This window comes from Sarcophilus harrisii, chromosome 1 (assembly GCF_902635505.1).
Source record: "Sarcophilus harrisii chromosome 1, mSarHar1.11, whole genome shotgun sequence".
NCBI lineage: Eukaryota > Metazoa > Chordata > Mammalia > Dasyuromorphia > Dasyuridae > Sarcophilus > Sarcophilus harrisii.
Window position 1 is genome coordinate 346012430 of NC_045426.1, and position 22555 is coordinate 346034984.

At 45.7% G+C, this 22555-nt stretch overlaps 1 protein-coding gene across 11 annotated transcripts in view; it reads left to right on the forward strand.

The window, feature by feature from the left end:
- The window catches only part of TRAF7 (TNF receptor associated factor 7), a 56423-nt gene that overhangs the window by 29842 nt on the left and 4026 nt on the right, over window positions 1–22555 (forward strand). For 4 of the 11 annotated variants that reach the window (XM_031945855.1, XM_031945851.1, XM_031945850.1 and 1 more), the window contains 14 exons: window positions 195–252; window positions 3409–3503; window positions 7410–7526; window positions 10457–10549; window positions 11765–11798; window positions 13712–13895; window positions 14168–14302; window positions 15197–15414; window positions 15888–15961; window positions 16374–16422; window positions 16614–16741; window positions 18344–18426; window positions 19031–19070; window positions 19779–19895. In XM_031945855.1, coding sequence (XP_031801715.1) covers window positions 201–252; window positions 3409–3503; window positions 7410–7526; window positions 10457–10549; window positions 11765–11798; window positions 13712–13895; window positions 14168–14302; window positions 15197–15414; window positions 15888–15961; window positions 16374–16422; window positions 16614–16741; window positions 18344–18426; window positions 19031–19070; window positions 19779–19895 — 1419 coding nt within the window. In that variant the 5' untranslated portion in view covers window positions 195–200. Of the gene's footprint in view, window positions 1–194; window positions 253–3408; window positions 3504–3529; window positions 3647–7409; window positions 7527–10456; window positions 10550–11764; window positions 11799–13711; window positions 13896–14167; window positions 14303–15196; window positions 15415–15887; window positions 15962–16373; window positions 16423–16613; window positions 16742–18343; window positions 18427–19030; window positions 19071–19778; window positions 19896–22555 lie in introns of those variants that run through there. The other 7 variants (XM_031945857.1, XM_031945852.1, XM_031945856.1 and 4 more) reach the window with 4 other exon arrangements.

Here is a 22555-nt window from a genome sequence, read left to right on the forward strand (position 1 = left end):
TGAAGTCTGAGGCTAGATCTGAACTCCTGACTTCAAGAGTCTATCTTGACTCTATATACTGGGCCATCCAGCTTCCTCTAGACCCCTTTTTTAAAGGCCCTAGATTAGTGTTTAGAAGGCTTCTTTCTTAGCCACTGGTGGTGCACCTGCTCGAGGGAGGGAATGTGATTATGTCATCTCTGTTCTCTCTTTAGACCAGAATGGAAACTACCTTTGGTCCTGCCTTTTCAGCTGTTACCACCATTACTAAAGGTGAGCTCATGTTAAGATCTAGGTGTTGCTCTGAACCTGCCACACAGACTTCGGTCATTTTGGGGGGAAATTTGGGTGGGAGAAATCAAGGAGGAGGAATTCCAGTTGTGAATTCATCTGAAAAAAACAGCCAGGTGCCAAAGCTAAAAGGAAGGAGGCACTTAGGATCTCGAGATCAGCACTATAGAAAAGCTGGAAAAAGCTTTGAAGATCATCTAATCCAACTTCCTTATTTTGGGGGGAGGAAACTTAGTCTGAGCGAGATTGTGGTGACTTGCCCAATGTGACACTGAAAAGCCGAAGTAAGCTCCTGGGCTCTCCTTCCCCATGCATAGTAGGGCCTTGCCTTTGGGATCCTGTCTGCTACCTCCTCTCTTCTGCTTTTGGGTGGGTGGGTGGGTGGGTGAGTGGATCGAGTGGGTCAGCTCACCCACTCCCTTCCCTTTGAGCTGAAAAGTGACTAAGTCTTTACTTTAAATAACACAATAATAGCATTAAGTTTTCAAGCTGGAGGCAAAGTTCAGTAAAGTTAGAGATAGATCTGGCAAAGTTAGGAGCTCTGGGCAACCTTTTTGTGCTCTATCACTTAATTGTCCTTCATATCATCTCCATTTCATGGTGACAGTGGCACCTGCTCATACAAAGTGCTTCGTGCACACCCTTCAGTGGTTTTTTTTTTTTAAATGTTGTGTATGTAGCCCTTAGGGAAAGCTCCCAAACCTCCTTTTTATCTCTTTTTTTTATTCTACCTTCTTTTTTTACAACAGTATTTTTTTTCCCAAATACATGTAAAGAGTTTTCAACATTCATTTTTGAAAGACTTTGTATTCCAGATTTTTCTTCCTCCTTCCTTTACTCCCCCTCCCCAAGACACCAGCCAATCTGATATAGATTAAATATATGGAATTCTTTTAAACATATTTTCATACTTGTCATGTTGTGCAAGAAAAATCAGATCAAAAGGGAAAAAATCACGAGAAAGAAAAACAAACCAAAAAAAGGTGAAAACAATATTCTTCAATCCACATTCAGTCTCCATTGTTCTCTCTCTGGATGCAGATGGCATTTTCCATCCTGAATCTATTGGAATTGCCTTGAGTCACTGCATTCTAATCCTCCTCTTAAAAAAATGATAGCAAGCCATAGAGTTGGGTCATTTGATGGATCTGTTTCCTTCTCCTATCCCAACTACATATACATGTCATTGAGCTGTCTGTGGAGTCATAGCAGACAGTCCTAGGCAGAATTAGAGATTGTTAGTCCTCATTGTGATAACTACCACTCCCTTTCACACACACACACACACACACACACACACTCTAATACTTTCCTCCTCTGCAAATTTGGGTAATGCCTGAAATGTACTCTTAAAGTCTGGAGGAAAATGTGCCCAAACAACAGTCATGCCAGTATCTGGCTCTTTGGATTAACCCTCTTTCTTCCTCAGCTGGAGCCTCCTTAAAGGCCCAGGGAGTCTTGGCGCTAGCCTGAGATGCCCATGGGGGTTCCTAGAGACAAATATTGTTCCTTAGGCCCACCTGCAGAGTAAGCATGCATGCTCTCATAGGACTGCAAACATCCCCAGCCAAAACCAATCCTAATGTATTTACTTGGCAATGTGCAGAAAATGAAGTCTACAAACCATACTTTCCACTCTAAGAGACTAGCTCTGGAACATTTCAGATGAAAGCACAACTGCTCTCCAGCTCAGTGTAATGGTGAGAGAACCTCAGCCGACTGTTGGGCAGCCCATTTCCTGGGCCTAACTCTATCTCTAGCAAGCGCTAGTCCCATCTAGTTCTGTCATTCTCTGATCTAGCTATATATTCTTAATCTGAGTTCTTTACAGTTGCACAGAATCTCAGAATTCAAAGATCTCCAGGCCATCTAGTCTACTTAACCACAAATCTGTACAACATGTGGCCATCTTGCCTTTGTCAAACACCATCAGTCAAGGGTCATCCATGGCCTCCTGAAGCAGCCCACTCCATTTTGGGACATTTTACACATTAAACATCATGTTAGCTGGTTCTGCCTTCTATCCAGTCTAAAGTGTCCTCATTGTAATTTCCACCTATTGTTCCTGTGACCAAAATGAACAAGAATAACCCATCTCACACGTGGCAGCCCTTCAAAATCAGATGATTTCTACCCCTTTCCATTTCTTCCCTTCACTCTACCCCATCTTTTCTTCTGCATGTTGAACATCTCCCTTTTCTTCCATTAATCCTTATATGGCACAATCTTGAGGCGTTTCACCATCCTGGTTGCCTTTCCCTGGATGTTTTCCAATTTACCAATATTTTTCCTAAAATAAAGGCATCCAGAACTAAATATAAGACTCTAGCTATAGTCTGACCAGGAATTTATAGTCCTGGGTGTTGTGCCTTCCTTAATACTACAAGGAGCCCCATCATTGCTGTGACATTGTTATATTGTCTTACCTGGGAAGATCTAAGTCTATATAGTTGGTTTAAAGTTTAAACTAGGTCTGAATTAGGCTGGGACAGATTCTCATGTATTTGGCTTTGGGATGCAGTTAGAAACTGTTTAGATGTTCATCCCTCCTCCAGATATGGTTCTTTCTAGCATATTCTTCCTGTCCCTAAATTGGATTATGGGGAAAGTGGAAATTATGGACAATCTCTAGATTAGAGAGAAGGTAATGGAGATTCAGCTGTATCTTGTGACTAATGGGATTCATGGTTCAGTGATCTCATTTTCTGCCAAAGGTGAAGATTTCTCTTCCCTCCTCCTTTAGTTGCTTTCTAGGAGTAGTTTGAATTTCTTTTCACACACTGTCAGTTTGTTTTCCCTACTAAGACAAAGGGCATGATTTCTTTGTTTTTCATGCTTTTCCTGGGGGTATTTACTTAAGTTGACAAGGATGCTTCTGGTTTTGCTGAAGCTATAGTTTAAAAATGGCATGTGTTGCTCATTTCGTCTCCAAGAGTACATGCAGAGCTGGGGGTCCAAGCCTATTCTGAGATACTATGCTGGAAAAAGGACCCACATTGTGTTTCTTCCTTCTTATTTGCCTCAATTTACCCTTCCTTACCTTCCCCCCATGATAATCAGGATTTTGAAACTCAGAAATTAGAGAAAATACACCCTGAGTCTTTTCCATCTGTAAAAACCTTTTTTTTTTTGTTTCAGTAGCTGATGGGACCAGCACGTACAAACAGCACCGTAGGACTCCCTCCTCCTCCAGCACACTCACCTACTCCCAGAGGGATGAAGAGGACAGCATGGTATGTCTGATGTTGAATCATCTTTCCAGAAAAGTAGTTATTACAGTCAGATGGTGAGGCCAGGAGGCATGACCAGAGCATGCAGTTGGGGCTGGTTCTGATCACTCTGAGGATATGAACACTGTTTCAAGAAATATCGAAAGGTGAGGCTGTGTGCAGGCAACTCATTCCGTGCATGTGTACATCTGAGCTCAGAAAATCATTAAGGTGAACTCATTTGTGGCTCCTTTTTTGGGGGGGGGTGGGGGGGAGGGAAGACATTGAAAACTGTGGTGTGAATCAGACAGAAGCCTGTAAAACCTTCTCCCCCTGTGGAGGACACATGGATAGTGGAGAGGGTGTGGTGCCGACTATGGAAGGCCTGTTACCTTAGCCAGGCCAGGGAATCTGAATGAAGAACATCTGATATCTTTGAAAGTTCTCAGCCTTGAGGAAGGGGGGTGATTGTGAAAGGAGTAGAAAGACGGGACAAGGCTGCTTAGGGCTCCAGCCTCAACAGGCATGGGTGTTTGAATTTAAGAACAAGAGTGTGAGATACAGAGGCAAGAGCACTGACCCTCAACTGAGAGGGCCTTGGCACAGATCCTACCTCTGTCACTTTATACCTGTGTGACCATGGGCAAATCATTCGTGCTCCCAGAGCCTCAGTTTCCTCATCAACAGGGACTATACCAGATGGTTTCTAAGAGCTTTTCCAGCTTTTCATCCATGAGCTACCATAAATTTTTGGGCCTTTAGGCAAGTAGATGAAGCAGTGAAAAGATTAACACTGAGCACAGTATGTGTAGGAAGTTTTTGTAAAACCCTTATGGGTACTTTTAATAACTTCCAATCTTGGGTTGTTTTTTTGGTTTTGTTTTGACTTTTCCATTTCTGTTACTGTTTTTCATTCTCTTCATGTGAGGACAAAGTTATCAAATTGAGGGCTTTCTTCACCTTTAAGTGCTCTGAATTGGATGAGAGTTGGAGAGTCCTGATGTCAAGGCTGAACAGGATGTGGGGTTCTCAAATATTCTTTTTAGACATGGTAGTGCTCTATCAAATGCTTCAAAAGTCAAATAATTGCAGATTTAAAGAGATGAGAGGGAGGGAGAGAAGGAGGGGGAGGAATGTTGATATAGCACAACGAAATTAGGAAATCTGGTGCATGCCATGTTTCATTCCTACCTCCCCCTTTGAGGCACCCCCTCCCCTCCCAGAATGTGAGCTCTTTTGAGGGATGGTTTGGGATTTGCCTTTTATGTCTAGGACCTATCACGGTGCCATGCACACAGTAGGTGTTTAATAAATATTGACTGAATTGGTTTTTTAAAAAAAGGAAAAACACAGGAACACAATAAGGGAACAACTTGATATTTGTAGCTATTGCTGTTTTTTGTTTTGTTGTGGTTTTGTTTTTGCCTTTGTCTTGTTTTGTATCCTCAGTACTTAGCAGAGTGCCCAGCTCACAGAATGTACTTAATGATTGTTGATTATTTTTCTCCCTAAACATTTCAGTTTTATATTTTGCATCTTTTTGAAGCTGTCCAAACTGTATCATTAATATATATCATTCAGCAAAGGCCCCACCAGCAGCTTGGCATTTCTTTCTGCTGTTTCCCCATGCAGGAGTCTAATCCTTAAGAGTCTTTTTGGACCATCATTTCCCTGGCCACCCTCTCCCACCCCAGTTTCCCATGGTTCAGGCACATAAGCAGTAGTGGCAGAGTTGTCAGCCAACTGGCTAGGCCTCTCTCTCCCTTTTTGGAAGTTGTACTTGGCCTCTTGCTGTGGTTTGGATCTGTTCTCTGTGTCTTTCCTGGTTTTCCATTGCCCGTTAGGATGTTTTGACTCATTTCCTTAAACTTTCCACTCTCATTCCTCTTGTGGTGTTTCCATGCAAAAATAATAAAGGAAAAGCTATTTGAAGCATTTCTGAGTGGTGGGAAGGTATTGGTGGGATCTGGAAGCCCTATTGAGCACAGAGTACAGAGTAAACATGGCTGCCCTCCATGTGAGGACCAGGCTGGAAGCACCCTTAGAACAGGCTCTCCTCTGATCATGTACTGGTATAGTAGAGGAAGTCTCACATTTCAGCCCAGACCCAGTTCCCTCTCCTGCCCTCGCATTGGTTATTTTGGTTTGTTTTAATGATTAGAGTGCAGGATAGCAGGGAGCTCAGCAAGATCGAGCAGTGTACACTGATGCTGACCCAGGGAGAGGATAGATTCGACTAGATGGAGAGGCAGAGGTAATTGTGAGTTCAGCTTCTCTCCTTTCTGGGCTCTCAGCTCCTGCTGGGGTCTGCCTCTCTTCCAGTAGCAGAGAACGGGATGTGGCTAGGCTGAACTTGTATTCTAAGGCCCAAGACCTAGGATTATCAGGTCCCCCCAACTTCTGGTGCTTAACAGTCATTTCTGGCTTCAGTGGGAAAGCTAATGGAATTGTAATTATAATATGTGAACCTCTCTGTCAAGAAAAGTAACTACAACACTCACCCAAGGGGAGGATGTGTTTATAGTTATCCTGAAAACAGTGAGCCGCAATTTCCATCTCTTCCATGAATAAATGAAAAAAAGATAGATTTGTACTGTAGCTGGAGGGATTTCAGTTAAGCACAGGAAAGTTTGGGGGTTTACTTTAGTTTGGTTTTTTGGGGTTTTTTTTTTTTCTTATACTCTGAGTCTGAGAAATTAGAGCATGTAAATAGAGGAGATTCAGCATCTCTGTTTCTGGGAACATTGATGAGCCATATGGGCTCCCCTGGGTCAGGGATGGGTTAACTCCAGTCAGGTCTGAAGAGAGGCTGGCCACTAGAGGTCCCTTCAGCCTTGGAAGGTATCCTGTCTTTTATGGGATCCTTAGAAACTCCTTGACCGTAATAATCCAAAGCAGCCAGAAAAGGCAGCTTAGTATTTGTGGCCTGAGCGAACCCTCTCCCTTTCCCCAGTGGAGGCAGGCATGCATGGGTACTGCTTGGGCTATAGGGGACAGTATCATTTTGCTTTCCAGAAAGAACTTTGTGTTTATAGATTTAGTTCCTTGCTGGTTCAGCTATTCAGCTCCTTCTCTAAACCTCTGCCCACTAGGTCAAACTGTCTGATTTTCACGACCTGGCCTGACCTTCTGGAGGATAGAGAGAGCTCAGGTTCAGGTTTGCAGCAAAACTTTTCTGGTGAACTTTGAGGATCATGCTAGCACCTCCCTCACAATTTAATCGGTGGCTTGATAGTTAGCGAACAGCAAGGGCCCAATGGCAGCATGCTGTGTCCACCCCAGCCTCCCCCCGCCCCAGTCCTAAAGACTGGTGAGAGCAGGATTCTGGCCTTTGGGCTGCCCCACTAAATACAGGAAGCAGGAAACAGGCCAAGAGTGTCCTCACTAAATTGAATAGGAGGAAGTCACTCCATTGACACACAGAAAGTTGGCAGATATTAGATAGGGAGTAAAACAACAAGTCCTTGGGCTGAAGGGCTTCTGGGCCAGTCAGCCCCAGGAAACTTCAGGGAAGGCCCTCGGTGCTTTCTCTTTCTTCAGGGAATGATTCTATTTCCAAGGAGTCTGCTTGTTCAGTGCTTCCACAAGTAGGCCCTAGTGGGTTGGGTGGAGCAGAGCCTGGTGCATTGACAGGTGTGACTGGTGGTCATGCTTAAGAGACTTCATTCAACTTCATATTCACATCCCCTACTTTATGGGGATCACCCTGGGCAGGAATGCAGCAGGGTTCAGGAGCCAAATCTGAGCTAAGCCCTGGCTTACTGTTGCCTGCTTTGAGTGAGTTGCCTCACTATAACTCCAGAGTCTTGCTGAGCTGCCCAGTGAGCCAGAGCACTGAATCTGAAGACCGGTGCCCTTAGAGGTTACGGGGACATTTCCTGAGGTAGGGCCTGAGGCTAATTTTTGTCTTTGTCTCTTTTCCACTCACAGCCCCCGATCAACACTCCCCGTCGCTCTGATTCAGCCATATCTGTTCGCTCCTTGCATTCTGAATCCAGCATGTCCTTACGGTCCACGTTCTCCCTGCATGAGGAAGAAGAAGAGCCAGTATGTATATGGGTTGGGTGAGGGGTCAGGAGAAACTTGTGCTTCTCCTGAAGTGTGGAGGCCCTAGGCTGTGACCATTCTTGTAGTCGGTCATAGAATTTAGAGCTAGAAGGGCTGTTAGAGGTCATTTATGTCACATGAGTATCAGCAGCAGAACTAAGTTTAGAAGCCAGATTCTCTGATTCTACATTGCTACTGTAGCACTCTTGGCCCCTCAAGGATGGCCTCTGAGCAGTGTATGGAGCAGGGGCCTCAGCCACAAGACATGGACTCTAAAAGGCACATTAGTGAGAAGTAGTGTTGCCCTCCTTTCTACTAGTAAGAATTATGCTGCATCTTTCCTGCTTAGCTTGGTGAAATGTTTCAATGACCTTTGAAGAAATATCCCAGACGACCTCGGGAATGAATTAATATTAAACAAGGAAATCAATAGCATCCTTCTCTCTGTTTTCCCATCTCTATGGCAGATGCACTGCAGAGACCTGCATGCACCATAGTTCTCATCATGATTTTGCTGGGTTTTGGCGTTGTTCCATCCTGGTCTGTTTCATAGTGTCCTGCTTGGACTTGGGGGGGGCTGTGATTTATGCTAACTTTGCCCATGTCTCTGAATGCATGAGGTTCTCAGAACCCAAAGTGGATTCAGACTTGGTCTCCCCAAACCTGCTCAAGGTAGGTGCCATTGCTGCTGCCTGCATCTGCAGCAGTCACAGCTTTAGAGCCAGAAGAGATCTCAGAGGTCACCGATGTGGAAACTGAGGCCCAAAGATATTCCATTATTGTATTATAAGTAATAAATGGCAGAGGCAAGATTCAAATCCAAGTGCTGGACTGCAGGTCTAATGCTTTTTCTACTGCGTCACGCTAAGGACAGGAGAGAGGCCTAAGACCCACAGAAGTATGTAATGTACCTGGGGAACCAGTCCCATTGCCACTACCTTTGTAACTACAATTTAACAATCTGCAGCCACATGTACAGGACCAAGAAATTCTTTTTCAGAATCTAGGCTGACATTTCCTCATGTGAGAAAGAGGGCTGGCAGAATCACTGTTACCCAAGGTCTTACCAGGTCTCAGAATCACTATTCTAATGATTCTGAGGCTAGTGTCTTCTTTGCTCTGAATTGAAAGAACTGGTGCCTTAGCCATTTCTCCAGTGTTCTTAATTCAGCAGATTTAATTCAATTCAACAAATGGTTTTTTTTTTTTTAACTTTTTTGTTCTTGAATTTTATTGTCATTTTTTATTTTCCTGTCAGCTTAATTTCCAAATATATCACTCTGTTCTTCCCTCCTCAGTAAGCTATCTCTTATAACAAAAAGGAAAAAAAAAGTTTTTTGAATAACTCGGCAAAAATAAGCATGACACCAACAAAAACCAACAGTAGATTTAATATATGGCATCTCACCTCTGCAAAGAAGGAACAGAGGTGCATTTTCTTATCTCTTCTCCAAGACCAGGCTTGCTCATTGTAATCACACAGCATTCCATTTTGGCATTTTGTTCTTTGTTGTTGTCATTGCATATATTGTTTTCCTTGTTCTGTTTAATTCATTCTAATGAGTTCAAGTGGCCTTCCCATACTTCTCTCAATTTTCCAACAACATGGCTATTCCATTACAGTCACACACCACAGTTAGCTTAGCAGTCCCCATTTGGCAGAGATCTCTTTTACAACAGAGATTTATTAAAACTCCCACTAGGTGCATGGCACTTTACTAATCTCTGAGATACACAAGTAGAAACTACCCAGAGCCTTGCTTTCAAAGCTTTATAGGCCATTAGGAGAGGAAGCCATGGACATAAATAACCAATTCACAGGACAGTGAGAAGTGCAGAGGAGAAAGCGAAGCAAAATCAGAATGCCTTGAGAATCTGGAAGAAGGAAGAGGCCAGGAGGGGTGGGAGAAGATAAGGAAAAAGTTTCATGAAAGACTGAACCTTCATCACAGCAGAGGAGATGAAGGAAGGAAGGAGTTGTGTCTGAGTTCAGGACAGGGGTTCACTGTTTGGCTAGAAACTGCTCAATGATGCTTATTTCTTGAACTTGTATGAGCAGAGGGCCTGCCATCTTAGGGGAAGGTGATTGATTTCCTCCCCAGAGCAAAATGCTTTTCCCTGGGCTTGCGGACCACCTCTCTCCATGTGGCACACAGTATACTGTGAGTGCTTCAAAGTCTTTCCAGAGAGACAGAGATGGCTCATGACTCTGGAGCTGGGTGATGGTTGTTACTGGACCAGCATTGGTAAAGGGACTGCCTCTGCTAAGATGGAAGCACATTTCCAAGTGCTGTGCTTGGCACATAGCAAATACTTAATGTTTTTTGGATTGGATTTGATACCAAGACTGCATTTGAAGTGGTCCTTTCCCAAAAACCTGCCCACTCAGTCATCCTCTTTTGAGTGATCACTTGGCCACTGGAAATGTCTTGCTCATCCCTTCTGTGGCCTCTGAAGGAAATGGGTCATTCAAAAGCATTTCAGTAGCCCTTGTAATTTTCAAATGGATCTAGCTTTTCAGGCCTGGGTTGGAGCACATTGACTGTGCAGCCCACCTTGGCCTACTAATTTTAAAACTTGTCAATTCAGAATGGCTTCCTGAATCAATGATAGTGGCCTAGTCAGTAAAAGTACAAGTGTTGTTTTCCCCTGGCCTAGGCCACCATATCTTTGATGCCTAGCAGGTCTCTGAGGCTCTCCTTGAGGCTATCGATGAGACCCTCATTCTTGGTTCTCCCCTAGAGACTCAGAGGGAGGTAGGGAGCTTCGTTTGGATTTTCAGTGGGCCTTTCCATTGGCATCTCTGCCAGGTACAGCTGACCTGACCTATATACTGAGGAAGCCTTTGGAGGAGGTTCAGTCTTGACAGCTTCACCACTGGACACAGGCAGCTTTTTGGCCCTCATTCTCCTGTTTCCTTTTTGTTTCAGGAACCTCTGGTGTTTGCAGAGCAGCCATCAGTGAAACTGTGCTGTCAGCTTTGCTGCAGTGTGTTCAAGGACCCAGTGATCACAACCTGTGGGGTAAGGGACCTCCCGCTGTGCCTCAGAACACCAGGGCTTTGAGCCCACTTGGTGCTCTCACTCCACTCAGGGTTTGCAACCCCTCAATCCTCAGGGGAAGTGTGGTGTGGTGGATGTGGGTTGGAATCCCACCTCAAACACTTACAGTTGTGTGTCTCTGGGCAAGTCACTGAACTGAGATTTGCTAGCTAATTTCGAAAGCCTGCCACCTACAAAGGATTGACTTTGTTAGCTGGATGGAGCTGGATGCCTTAGACTGGGGGTTGGGGATAAGGAGGCAGAAGAAGAGAGGGGCATGGAGGATAGAGCACAGTCATTGGATTTGGAGGTAGGAATGACCTTTGAAATCGTTTTAGCCCATCTTCTCTATTTCCCAGTTAAGGAACTGAGGTCTAAGCAAGTGACTTGTTGAGAGTTACATGGCAAGTTAGTGGTCAGAGTCAGGATGAAGTCCCATGTCTCCTGGCAGCTGTTCAGCCGTCTTTGCTGTACCACATTGCTATGTCTGAGTGACATGTAGTCATCCAGGCCACAGAATTGTCATCCAACGCTCATACCATGAAGAGTAGTTCTGGGGACAGGTTCACTTTTGTTGTTACTATAGTTTCTCTCACGGCAGATTCTGGTCTGTCTACAAGTCACCCCTAAAACTTCTCTGGGACTCAAGTCACCTTGTCCTAGTAGGAAAGGCAAACAGAGCTAAGAGGAAAATTGTTCTTCAGCAGGGAGACTGTGAGCTGAGAGTGACAAGGGCCTCTTGTTTCATGTCCTTAGTGATTTGGGGCCAGGATGGTGGATGCAGGGCCCATGTGGGTTTTGAGAAGTAGCCATGAGATCATGGAGCTTAGGGCTAGAGATCTGAAAGATATCTCCCTAATCCAACTCCTATAATAGTTTACAGAAAAGGAAACAGATCAAGAGAAATGAAAAGCCACAGAGTTAGCCAGTAGTTATACTCCTAGGATGCCACTCAGGTTTTCTCATTCCAAATCCAATGTGCTTTTCCCACCCTGGGAGTTTGGATTCCCGGAGCCTGAGTCTGTGCATGAAACCAGCTTGTGCCAGGTCACCCGGCCTGGGCTCCCCCAAGAAACAGCACCCTGCCGCAGGGCTAGGGAATGGGGCTGGACCCAGGCAGACTTATCCACAGATAGCTTTTGATAACTATCCGAATGAGATTCCTATTGTGAGCCCACTTTCTCCTTGTCTCCACAGCACACGTTCTGTAGAAGATGTGCCTTAAAGTCTGGTAGGTACTGGATCCTCTGCGCAATACTCTTCAAGCCTACCTTGTAGCTCTGCCAGTTTGTTAACTTTCCTCTGTACAAAAATGCAGCCAACTTCACAGCCTGGAGAAGGGCTTTTTAAGGGCATCCCAGGGTGCCGCCTCTCTAAGCTCCCTGGCATTATTGATGGATGCCGCTGCTCCGGCCTAATTGTCACCATTAGCAGTGAAGTGCTTTTGGGATTTGCAGTGATTAAAATTCCAAAGAGCAAATCGGAGATGCTTGAGAGCTTCCGAATGGGGGTGGGGGATGGAGAGGAAGAGAGAAGGCAGGGGCTCAAGAATGGTCTAGAACATACTCTGCAGCCTCTCCAAGGGAGAGGGGAAACATGGGTTGGGACAGAAGACCATCACATCTTGTCATGTCCTTGGGGATGCCTGTGCCCTCTTTCAGTCACTCAAAGGGACACAGTTAAAATAGCTAGATGTTTCAATAAGGGAATAAAAAATGGCCAAGTGCTTCCATTAGCCCCTAAGCTTTAATTCCATTTGGCTGAAGGTGACTAGAGTTCGTGAGCCTCAGCTCTCATCTGAAATTCACCTCTAAAGGGGAGTCTGTGCTGGGAGGGATCGACTATGATTTGGGTCAGGTGGAGGAAGGTTAGCCCAGCACAGGGTCAGGGAGTATACAGCTCGGTGCTCAGTTACTTTGACCTAGATGCCAAATATCCTGCCAATCCCATCTCCTTGGTACCACCTGCCTGACACCTATCTCTCTCCCACCTGCATGATTAGCACCTACTAACACTTTCTATCCCCAGATTTAGTGTCTCTATGAAACCTGACCAGAGAGTTGGCCAATTCCCAGTCACTGCCTCTTGCCCTTCCCCTGCCTGAGTTTGAATGAAGCTTAAGGCAGACTTTTGGAAAGTTATAGCTCTTGGGACGGGTGTTCTAAGTTCTTAATTCTTTTGTCTTATGACATCATTCCCTTAGACTCCAGACCAGAAAACCTGTCCTTCAGGGCAAAGGCCCCTTAGAATGGGCAGAAGAGAGAGTTTACTCTTGGGGTCATCTTGTTACCCCCTTGCTAGGTTGCCAAGGGGCTGCCAGTGCTAGCTTTTTCCAGGAACATCCTGACCCAGTTACATGCTGGCACTAATTGACAGATGCCCCTTTTGCTGGGCCTCAGTTTCCCCATTTATAACCTGGGGATACTAATAATAATAGCAGCTAGCATTTATTTAACCTTTAAAGTTAGTATTTTATCTCATCAAAATATGTAACATGCTTTCTAAATCTATAAGATAGGTGCTATTATTATCCCCATTTTACAGAAAAGGAAACCGAGGCTGGAAGCAATTAAATGACTTACTCAGATCATATAGCCAGTAATACTGGGCAAGATTTGAAGTCAGGTCTTCCTGAAACCAAGTCCAGGACTCTGTTTATTGTAATACCAGCGTGTTCCCCTGTATTCTCCTTCAGATAAGGGATATGGAGTTATGTGCTGTAGAAAAAATTCCCTGGAAACTAAAAGTTCTCAAATGCCCCCCCTCCCCCCAACCACTGCACCCCCCTGTCTGAACATTAATCAGCTGGACTGTGAGCAGGTGGAGGGAAGGAAGTGGGCAAGCAGAGGCTCCCCAAGGTACTAAGGATACTATTCATCCCACAAAGCTTTTCCTTCCCTCTAGTCCCCAGTATCTGACTAGCCTCTCTACCAGCTTCCTGGGAGGGAGGGTGCCTTGTCCCACCAGAGAGGCTCAGGGTCTTTGCTTCTTGAGAGCTTCAAAGCCCTCGCCATGAAAGGGGAAGAAGGACAATAAGGGCAACCACAAAACATATTAAAGCTGTTATCCCCGGTTCCCATTTGTGTAGGCCTACTTAGTGTACAGAGCCCTCTCCTCACTTGCCCCATCCCCCGTCTTCTTCAGAGAAGTGCCCAGTGGACAATGCCAAGCTGACCGTGGTGGTGAACAACATTGCTGTGGCGGAGCAGATCGGCGAGCTCTTCATTCACTGCAAGCATGGCTGCCGCACTGTAGGCAGTGGAAAGCCCGCCACCTTCGAAGTAGACCCCCGTGGCTGCCCCTTCACCATCAAACTCAGCTCCAGGAAGTAAGTGGGAGCAGCTGTTGCCCAGGAGGGTGTGCCAGGATCAACTGTAGCTCCAGCCTCTCCTTTTGGGGAGCTTCTCCCTGGTGGGCCTAGCCCCTTCCAGAGCTTCACAGCCAGCATATCCATGTGTGTCACTCACCTCTTTCTAGTTCTGGCTTTTGGCCCAGTTTCAGGAGGAGCATCTTATTTCCATTTTGGGGCTGAGGCCTAGGGAAGCAAGGCTTTCCCCAGGTGAAGCCCCCAGCTCAGATTCTTGCCGTGTCCTTGAGCAGAGACCATGAAGGCAGCTGTGACTACCGGCCTGTGAGATGCCCCAACAACCCCAGCTGCCCCCCTCTGCTGAAAATGAACCTGGAAGCACATCTCAAAGAATGCGAGCACATCAAGTGTCCTCACTCCAAATATGGGTGAGTACCTTCAGCCAAGCCCCAGGTAAGGCCTGCTTGGCGGACACAGGGATGCCCTGACTAGGCTGAGCTAGTGCCACCAACCAAGCGGCAGGGGAACTCTGCTGGCACTCTTAGCTGGGCCTCTGGCTTCCTAGGGAAGCTCCTGGGGACCTGGGAGGAATTATTGTTAATAAAATGACTGTGAAAGGGCTGTTAAAGCCCATTCTTGCAAGTGCAAAGAAAAGAAGTCTGGCCCCCTAGAGAGGTCTACTAGATTCATGGGTTCTAATAACAGTAATAGTAATAATAGCTAGCATTTTCATTTTAATTTATTATTTACAGAGCACTTTACCTAGGCTCTCTCATATTTGATCCTTGCAACAATTCCTTGGGGAAAATGTGCCATTATTATCTTTGTTTTACTGATGAGGAAATTTAGGCTGAGAGTTAAGTGACTTGCCCAGGCTCACATAACTAGTAAGTGACTTTGATGGGATTTGAACTCACATCTTCCTGACTCTGAATCTTCTGTATAATTCCTTGCTACAGAGGTTGGCTCCCAGACAAAATAGGGGAATGCATCTTGGCTGAATGCTTTAAGATCTGTTGGGGGAGCATTTGAAGCCTAAACCAGACAGGAGGATATTCCTCACTCTAGAAGCCAGCACTGCCAGTATCTAGATGACCAATATGGGCCTCCATGCCCTTAGGGAAGGAAGCTAAAGAGGGGATTCCTAGGGCCAGTAGAAGAGTAGGGATTAGTAAGTATCACAGACCCCTTGATACCAGGTAGGTAGTTCCACCTACTACCTGGAGTCCTTGGTGGGGTGGGGAAACGTGTCTGGATCCTGCTAATATTTATCCACAAGCAGCATTGGATCTGGGCCCAGCCAATCTTCCTTCTTTTCCCAGCTGCACATTCATAGGAAATCAGGACACCTATGAAACTCACTTGGAGACCTGTAAGTTTGAAGGCCTGAAGGAGTTCTTGCAACAGACGGACGACCGTTTTCATGAAATGCATGTGGCCCTGGCACAGAAAGACCAAGAAATTGCCTTCCTCCGGTCGATGCTTGGGAAACTGTCGGAGAAGATTGACCAGCTGGAGAAGAACCTGGAGCTCAAATTCGGTATGGAGGGAAATCTTATCATCACCAGTCCCCTTCTCTCTGCCTGTCTTATAGGACCCCACAGAGGAAAGGAGAGTCTACTATTATTGGATCCTGACTCGATTTGGGCCTCATCTCCCACATGCCCAATGAAGCATTTTCTGAGAACCTCTTCTGAGGCAGCAGGAGGCTTTGGGGAGCGATGGAGATCTTTTGTCTTCTCAGCCCCAAGGCAAAACACAGAATTGGAGAAATCAATTTCTGAACATCCCTGGTGGTGAAATAGAATTAGTAAATAAGCTCAGCCATACACGCAAGACTGGCCTGACTTAAACAATGCTCACTGACCCAAGTTGTTTCTGAAAGTGCCCTCTGTTTTGGTGATCCCAGTGCTGTCCACTCTCCCTGGAAGATGGGCCACTTCTTGCCTAAAGCAGTGACCACCTCGATCTAACCCCAGCCATGCCTTTTTACTCCTACCTTCTTACTCCTAGATGTGCTGGATGAGAATCAGAGCAAACTGAGCGAAGATCTCATGGAGTTCCGACGGGATGCATCCATGTTGAATGTAAGCCTTTGGTCTTTGGGGTTACTCTTTGTTGTCTGTAGCTCCTAGAGGCCTGGGCACAAATTCTAGGGAGACTCAAACTTGGGATAGAGCTTGAGATTTACCTCCTTTGGGGCTAAGCTGGGATCTCTAGCATCAGGGTGGGGGGTGGGCCTCAGGACTATCCCCTTCCTCCAACACACACAAACAGTGGGTACACTTAGCAGGTTCCAAGTAATGTGAGATCCTTCCTTCATCTCCATGCAATAGGACTTTTTATAGTACATTGGTTGGCTAGAGCCTCCCCTTCATAAAATGAGTTGATATTAGTATTAAGCCCAGGCTTTGTTTGAACCTAACCCTCAGGCCCTGGCACCATGCCAGTGAGGGGAAAGGAACAGGAATTGTGACCCTCCCTGCCCATATTTTTCAGGATGAGCTGTCTCATATCAATGCCCGCTTAAATATGGGAATCCTAGGATGTAAGTATTCCGTTCACACTCCATCTCTCTTTTCTCCAGAAGGGTCCAGAGTTTTCTGCCATTCCCAAGGGGCCCTGTTTGTTGAGGTTTGGTGTGGGGTTAGGGGGGAGCTTAGTGCTAACATGAGCCTGCACCCTGGGACAGGGACCATCCACTGTCCCTCAGCCTTACAGCTCTTGTTTGTTTCTCAGCCTATGACCCCCAGCAGATCTTCAAGTGCAAAGGGACCTTTGTGGGCCACCAAGGCCCTGTATGGTGTCTCTGTGTCTACTCCATGGGAGACCTGCTTTTCAGTGGTTCATCTGACAAAACCATTAAGGTAGGGTGGGTCCCCTGGGAACAAATTCTGGCCTAGCTATGGGGTTGTGTTGTCTCGGAGAAATAAAAGCCCACTCTGTTTTAATAGTCCTGGGCTCTGGGCATTTTGAGGGGTGGATTTTCTATTGTTCCCTGTGCCCCAGGGGTGATGGGGAACAGAGTGTCATTATTTCCTCCTCTGGCCTTCAAATGCTGTCTTTTTCCGGAATCTGTTTGACTGAATCTGTTGCCCTGACTATAGCACACAAACTGGTTTATCAGCCTCTGGCAGCCTTCAAGGTGACCCATCGGGGTCAGGGAGTTTTGGGAATAGGACTTGCCTGAGCCATCAGGATTTTCTTTTGCAGAACCTCCTTAAACAATGGCCATATTGACCTCAGTTTAGTGTTTTTCCTCACTGATTTGGGAGACTGTGAGCCTGGGGTTTAGGAGAGAGAAGAGAGCAACAGAGCTTCCAGAGTACCATTAAATCCATCTGGAGCTGTCAGGTAGCATAGGCCCCTGGATGAAGCAAGAGATAGTAGTTACATCACCTACAGCCTGTCGTTTATAAAACAGATAAGGAAATAGCAACTTCAGGCCATTCTCGTCAGAGCCTCCTGTACCAGCCTACTACCCTATCCTACTACCCTACTACCTTGTGACTGGACCCAGATTTATGTGTCTGAAGTAAGGGCAAAGCAGCCAGGGTCTCCTGGCCTATGGCTCTGACTCCAGAACCAAGAGGTCCTTCTCTCGTGAGAGCCTTTGTGCTTCCTGAAGGCAGGACTGAAAAGCTTCAGGCAGGACCCATGGTACACGCTCCACGTTCCCCACCCTAGTTCCTCGGTGCCCGTGTTCTATAACCCCTGACACAGAGACCTTCAAACTCTGCTATATCTCTGAAGAATCATCTGGCATCTACATTTCCAGTGAGTGCCAGCACAGACTCTGCACTCAGGAAACTTCATAAGGTGCTTTTCCAGGAGCCCTTGGATCCTGGGGATCACAGATCTAGAGTTGGAAGAGACCTCAGAGATGAGCCTGTCCAACTCCTCCAATTTCTAGATGGGGAAACTGGGACATAGAGATCCAGGGACTTGTAGGCTACAAATTGCTTAGCTAGAATTTGAACCTCAGTCCCCGACTCTTGGGGCAGCCAGGTGGTGCTGTGGTGCATTGAGCACTGGGCCTGGAGTCCAGAAGACTTACCTCCCTGAGTTCAAATCTGGCCTCAGATTCTAGCTGGGTGAGCCTGGGCAAGTCAATTTACCTAGGTGCCTCAGTTTCCTCAATCTGTCGAATGAGCTGGAGAAGGACATGGCAAACCACTCCAGTATCTCTGTCAAGAAAACCCAGAGTCACAGAGAGTGTGGACATGACTGAAATGACTGAACAACAATTACTCCTGACTTTTATGTTGTCAGCTTTTCTTCTTTGGTGCCTCATATTCCAGAGGACAGTTGCTTTCTTTGCTGGGGGGATGACCCCAGGGCCTCATTGCTTATTGTCAGTCAGAGGAAACAGCTGCAAATGGACCTTCTTTACTTGCTGATTTTACAGGCTGGTGTCAGGGCAGCTGTCCTGGTCAGGTCTGCAATCTGAGCTCTGTGTTTCTCATTAGGTGTGGGACACCTGCACGACCTACAAATGCCAGAAGACCCTGGAAGGCCATGACGGCATTGTGCTTGCGCTCTGTATCCAAGGGTGAGTGTGGAGGAAGGGACTGCTCTCACCATAGCTCTGTAGTCTTTAAGTACTTGTCAGTGGGAGTATTCAGAGGATGGAGGCGTAAGTTTTTGGTCATGCTCCAAGGAAGTTCTTGGGTCAATGGGGCCATTGGAACAGGGAGCGACCTTCAGGCAGGTGGCAGTGGGGTGGTGAGTGAGGGGTCTTTGATGTGTTTTGTTTAGGGGATCGGCAAGCCACTCATGGCCAGATGCTGCCAAGATAGCAGCTTTGCTGTGCGTAGACTGCAGATTTATTCAGTGCTAATGTACACAGTAATTACTTCACAGCTCATATTTGTACAACGCTTTCCAGACATTCATCAGTACACAGCAGCGAGATCAGGGACAGGGATGACAGGCAGGGGCACTCCCATTGTTCAGAATGAGAAAACCAAACCTGAGAGTTAGGGAAGTTGCTTTGGGTTTTGTGTAGAGACTAGCTAAGGAAGAACATAAGGTTTCCAGCATCTGATACTGACCACAGCCTTTGAGGCCCCAGATGGGAGCAGCAGTTGAGAGCTAAGAGATATCAACTGGAGGTCTCTCCCATGTCACTGCAGCTATTCCCTTTAATTCTCCAGGTGCAAGCTATACAGTGGATCTGCGGATTGTACCATTATTGTGAGTGTGGCAGAAGACAGGGCTGGGGAAGGGGCTGGGCCTCCCACTCTCCAGAACCTGGCTCCCAGAAATGGCAACACTACACATGTTCCTGGAATACTAGGCTTCAGGGCACATGTGGGAGGGATTTCTAGATCCAGAAAGAGTTGAGAACTCTTGCCACAGCCTGAGCTACAGGGACCTTCAAAGAGAGACTCTGCATCCCCAAGGCCTATTCACTGAAGGGCCTGTTTAAATAAGTCGTCGGGTCTCCATCTCATTAACCTAAGTGTCCAGATCTTACTTCACTTCCTGAGAGAGACAGCAGTGCTGTCATATGCTACTTTCTCACCTTTCCTAACAACAGTCAGCACACAGCATCATAAACCCCTGCTCATTTCAGAGTATGGAAAACCAGTTCATCTTGGACAAAATAGGGCCTCAGTAATTAGCTGAGTACAAGTTTACAAATCTGTATTCAGTTTCCATCCCATCAGCCCTAGCCACAGAAGCCCAGAATAGATAAGGACGTGAAGGGACCAGTTCTCCCCGCCAACCTCTTGCCCTTGGGAACCCTGGATTGGAAATGGGGTTTTTCTGGACCCCATCTCTTAGATTCCCTGAGCCTGAAGGGGCTGAAATTCCCCACATGTTTGTCTACTCAGGTTGCCCTAAAACACCTCGATAGAGCATTGGATTACAGGTGGTTCCTGTCTTTTCCTTCTCTAGGTCTGGGACATTCAGAACCTGCAGAAGGTCAACACCATCCGAGCTCATGACAATCCTGTTTGCACTTTGGTTTCCTCGCATAACATGCTCTTCAGTGGTTCCCTCAAAGCCATCAAGGTATGAGAGGGTTGGAGATGAGTATCCCTCAGGGCCCTGCCAACCATATAAACATGAACCACCACTCCAGATATACAATATGCACACACACACACACACACACACACACACATACACACACACACACAGATTTAGGAACTTAAAATATTGGGAACTAGAGTTGCCTAGTGAGTATTTCTCTAGGAAAGGAAATGTGAGTCATAGAAGAAGCAGGAAGAGATGTACAAATGTGGCATCTGGAAAGTAATGTGAGGTATGGTTGTGAGGGGGGGGTTGTTCAGTGGGGGCGCTACATAAGTTGATGGTAGAAGTTAATAGTCAGAGGACTCTGAGTTTGGGGAAGATTATATGCAAGATTTTAGGCGGCTGACCACAAATGGAATGCCCGGTTAAAATGCTAGGTAGATAATAGCACAGTTAGTCCAGGAAATTGTGCCAGCCTCCATGGCGCAATTAGAGTTGTCTTCAGCTAAGCTCCCTGTGCACTATAGCTCAGCAATTCTGTGCTCTGTATACTCATTTTGTTTTATTTTATTTCCCTTAAGTGCTAGTAAAGTCCTTTGGAAAAAAAACAACTTCTGTTCGAAGTGAGCTAAAGGGAGACACAAGGACTGATAGTGGTAGAGAAACACGTGAGAGACTGACTTTCCTTCATCTTTGGGGGCAAATTACTAAAATTAGAGTACAGAATAGAAGAGGAAGGGAACCTGAGCTGGAATTGAGTTTGGCCAGTCCTTGTCATGCTTAGCGTCTGGTTTCCTTATTGTGAGGGTTTGTGTATGTATGTATATTTATGTGTACTCACATATATGTGGTAGGATCTGCAGAAATATCTACTGTATATTCCATACTGTGTGGCTCTTGACACGGGTAGCTTTTAAATGCATGTATAGGCCTCCTGAATGACCTCCTCCTGGCATGTTGATGCCCATGATGTTCAGGGTCTTAGAGCACACATGCCTTCTCCACTAGAACCGTACCTTCTACATCAGCCTCAGCCTCAAAGAATTTTGTAACTGCCCTTCAGGCTTCCCCAGAAGGTGTAGGCTGCTTCTGGGGCCCCTGAAGAGAACAGTCTCATAAGCTTAGACCTTTGCATTTAATGTTCCAGAATAGCCTAGACTTACAAATCCAAAAACTACCTCATTTTTTTCCTCTTCACCTGGCCTCTGGACCTCTGTAGTATTCTGAAGCTTCAGTTGCCTACTATTCCTTATGATGGCTAACATCAGGTCACCTACATATATAATACATGTAAATATACATATGTGCATGTACTTCTTGAATATAAAAGGACAATCAACTAACAAGGCTTTATTAAGTACCTACTATGTGCCAGGCATATGGAACATAGATGGTGCAGTGAATAGAGCACCAAGACTTGAGTTCAAATCTGGCCTCAGACACTGTGTGTGACCTTGAGCAGCCACTAATCTGTTTGCCTTAATTTCCTTATCTGTAAAATAAGCTGAGAAGAAAATGTCAAACCACTCCAGAATCTCTCCCGAGAGATTCCAAATGGGATCACAAAGAGTCAGATACAGCAACTGAACAACAGCTACAATGTGCCAAGCAATTGTTCTAATAAGCACTAGAGATATAAAGATTGAAGTGAAAAAAAATCCCTGCCTTGGAGCAGCTAGGTGGCGCAGTGGATGGAGAACCATCCCTGAAGTCAGGAGGAGCTGAGTTCAAATATAGTCTCTGACATTTAATACTTCTAGCTATATGACCCTGGACAAGTCACTTAACTCCAGTTGCCTCAAAAAAAAAAAAAATAAAAGAATCCCTGCCTGAAGGAGCTTATATTCTAACCAGGGAGATAATATGTACATAAATAAATATATACTGTATGAATACAGAGTGGTTTTGAAAGGGAGGACACTAGCAGTTGGGGGTTTTAAAAGAAACTAGGGATTCTCTTTGAGTCCTAGTGATGATACAAAGCATTCTAGAGAATGGAGGAGAGCCAATGAAAAGGCCAGAGGGGAGAGAAATAGGAAAGGAATGTGTAAAATGAATGGAAAGAGACAGCTAGATGGCATGGTAGATAGAGCACTGGTCCTGAAGTCAAGAGAGCCTCAGACACAATACGCACTAATCGTGTGATCCTGGTCACATCACTTAGTCCCCTTTGCCTCAGCAAAAAGAAGAAGAATGGAAAGACAGCAAGGGTTCAAGTTGTAAAGAGCTTTAAATGCCAAGCAGAGCTGCTTTTTTTGATCCTGGCGGTAATAAGTACAAGGGGGTGACAGGGTCAGACTGGTATGGAGGAAGGCTTGTGTAAACACTTGAAGAAGGAAGACTAGTGGGATTCTGTGACAAAAGGCCAGGTGGAAGGTGATAAAGGCCTGAACCAAGGAGCTAAATATGTAAATAAAGAGAAGGAGATATCCACAAAAGATGCTGGGTGATATACATGAGAGAAATAAGATTTGGCAGTGTATTGGCTGTGTGAGGGGAATCTGAGATGGCATATAGAGTTCAAAATTCAAAATAGGGCAAGTTTATAACAGAGATTGTGTTTTCCTTGTTTTTTTCTTTTTTTGTTATTTTTTCTTTTTCTTTTTTTGTTGAGACAATTAGGGTTAAATGACTTGCCCAGGGTCACACAGCTAAGAAGTGTTAAGTATCTGAGGCCAGATTTGAACTCAGGTCCT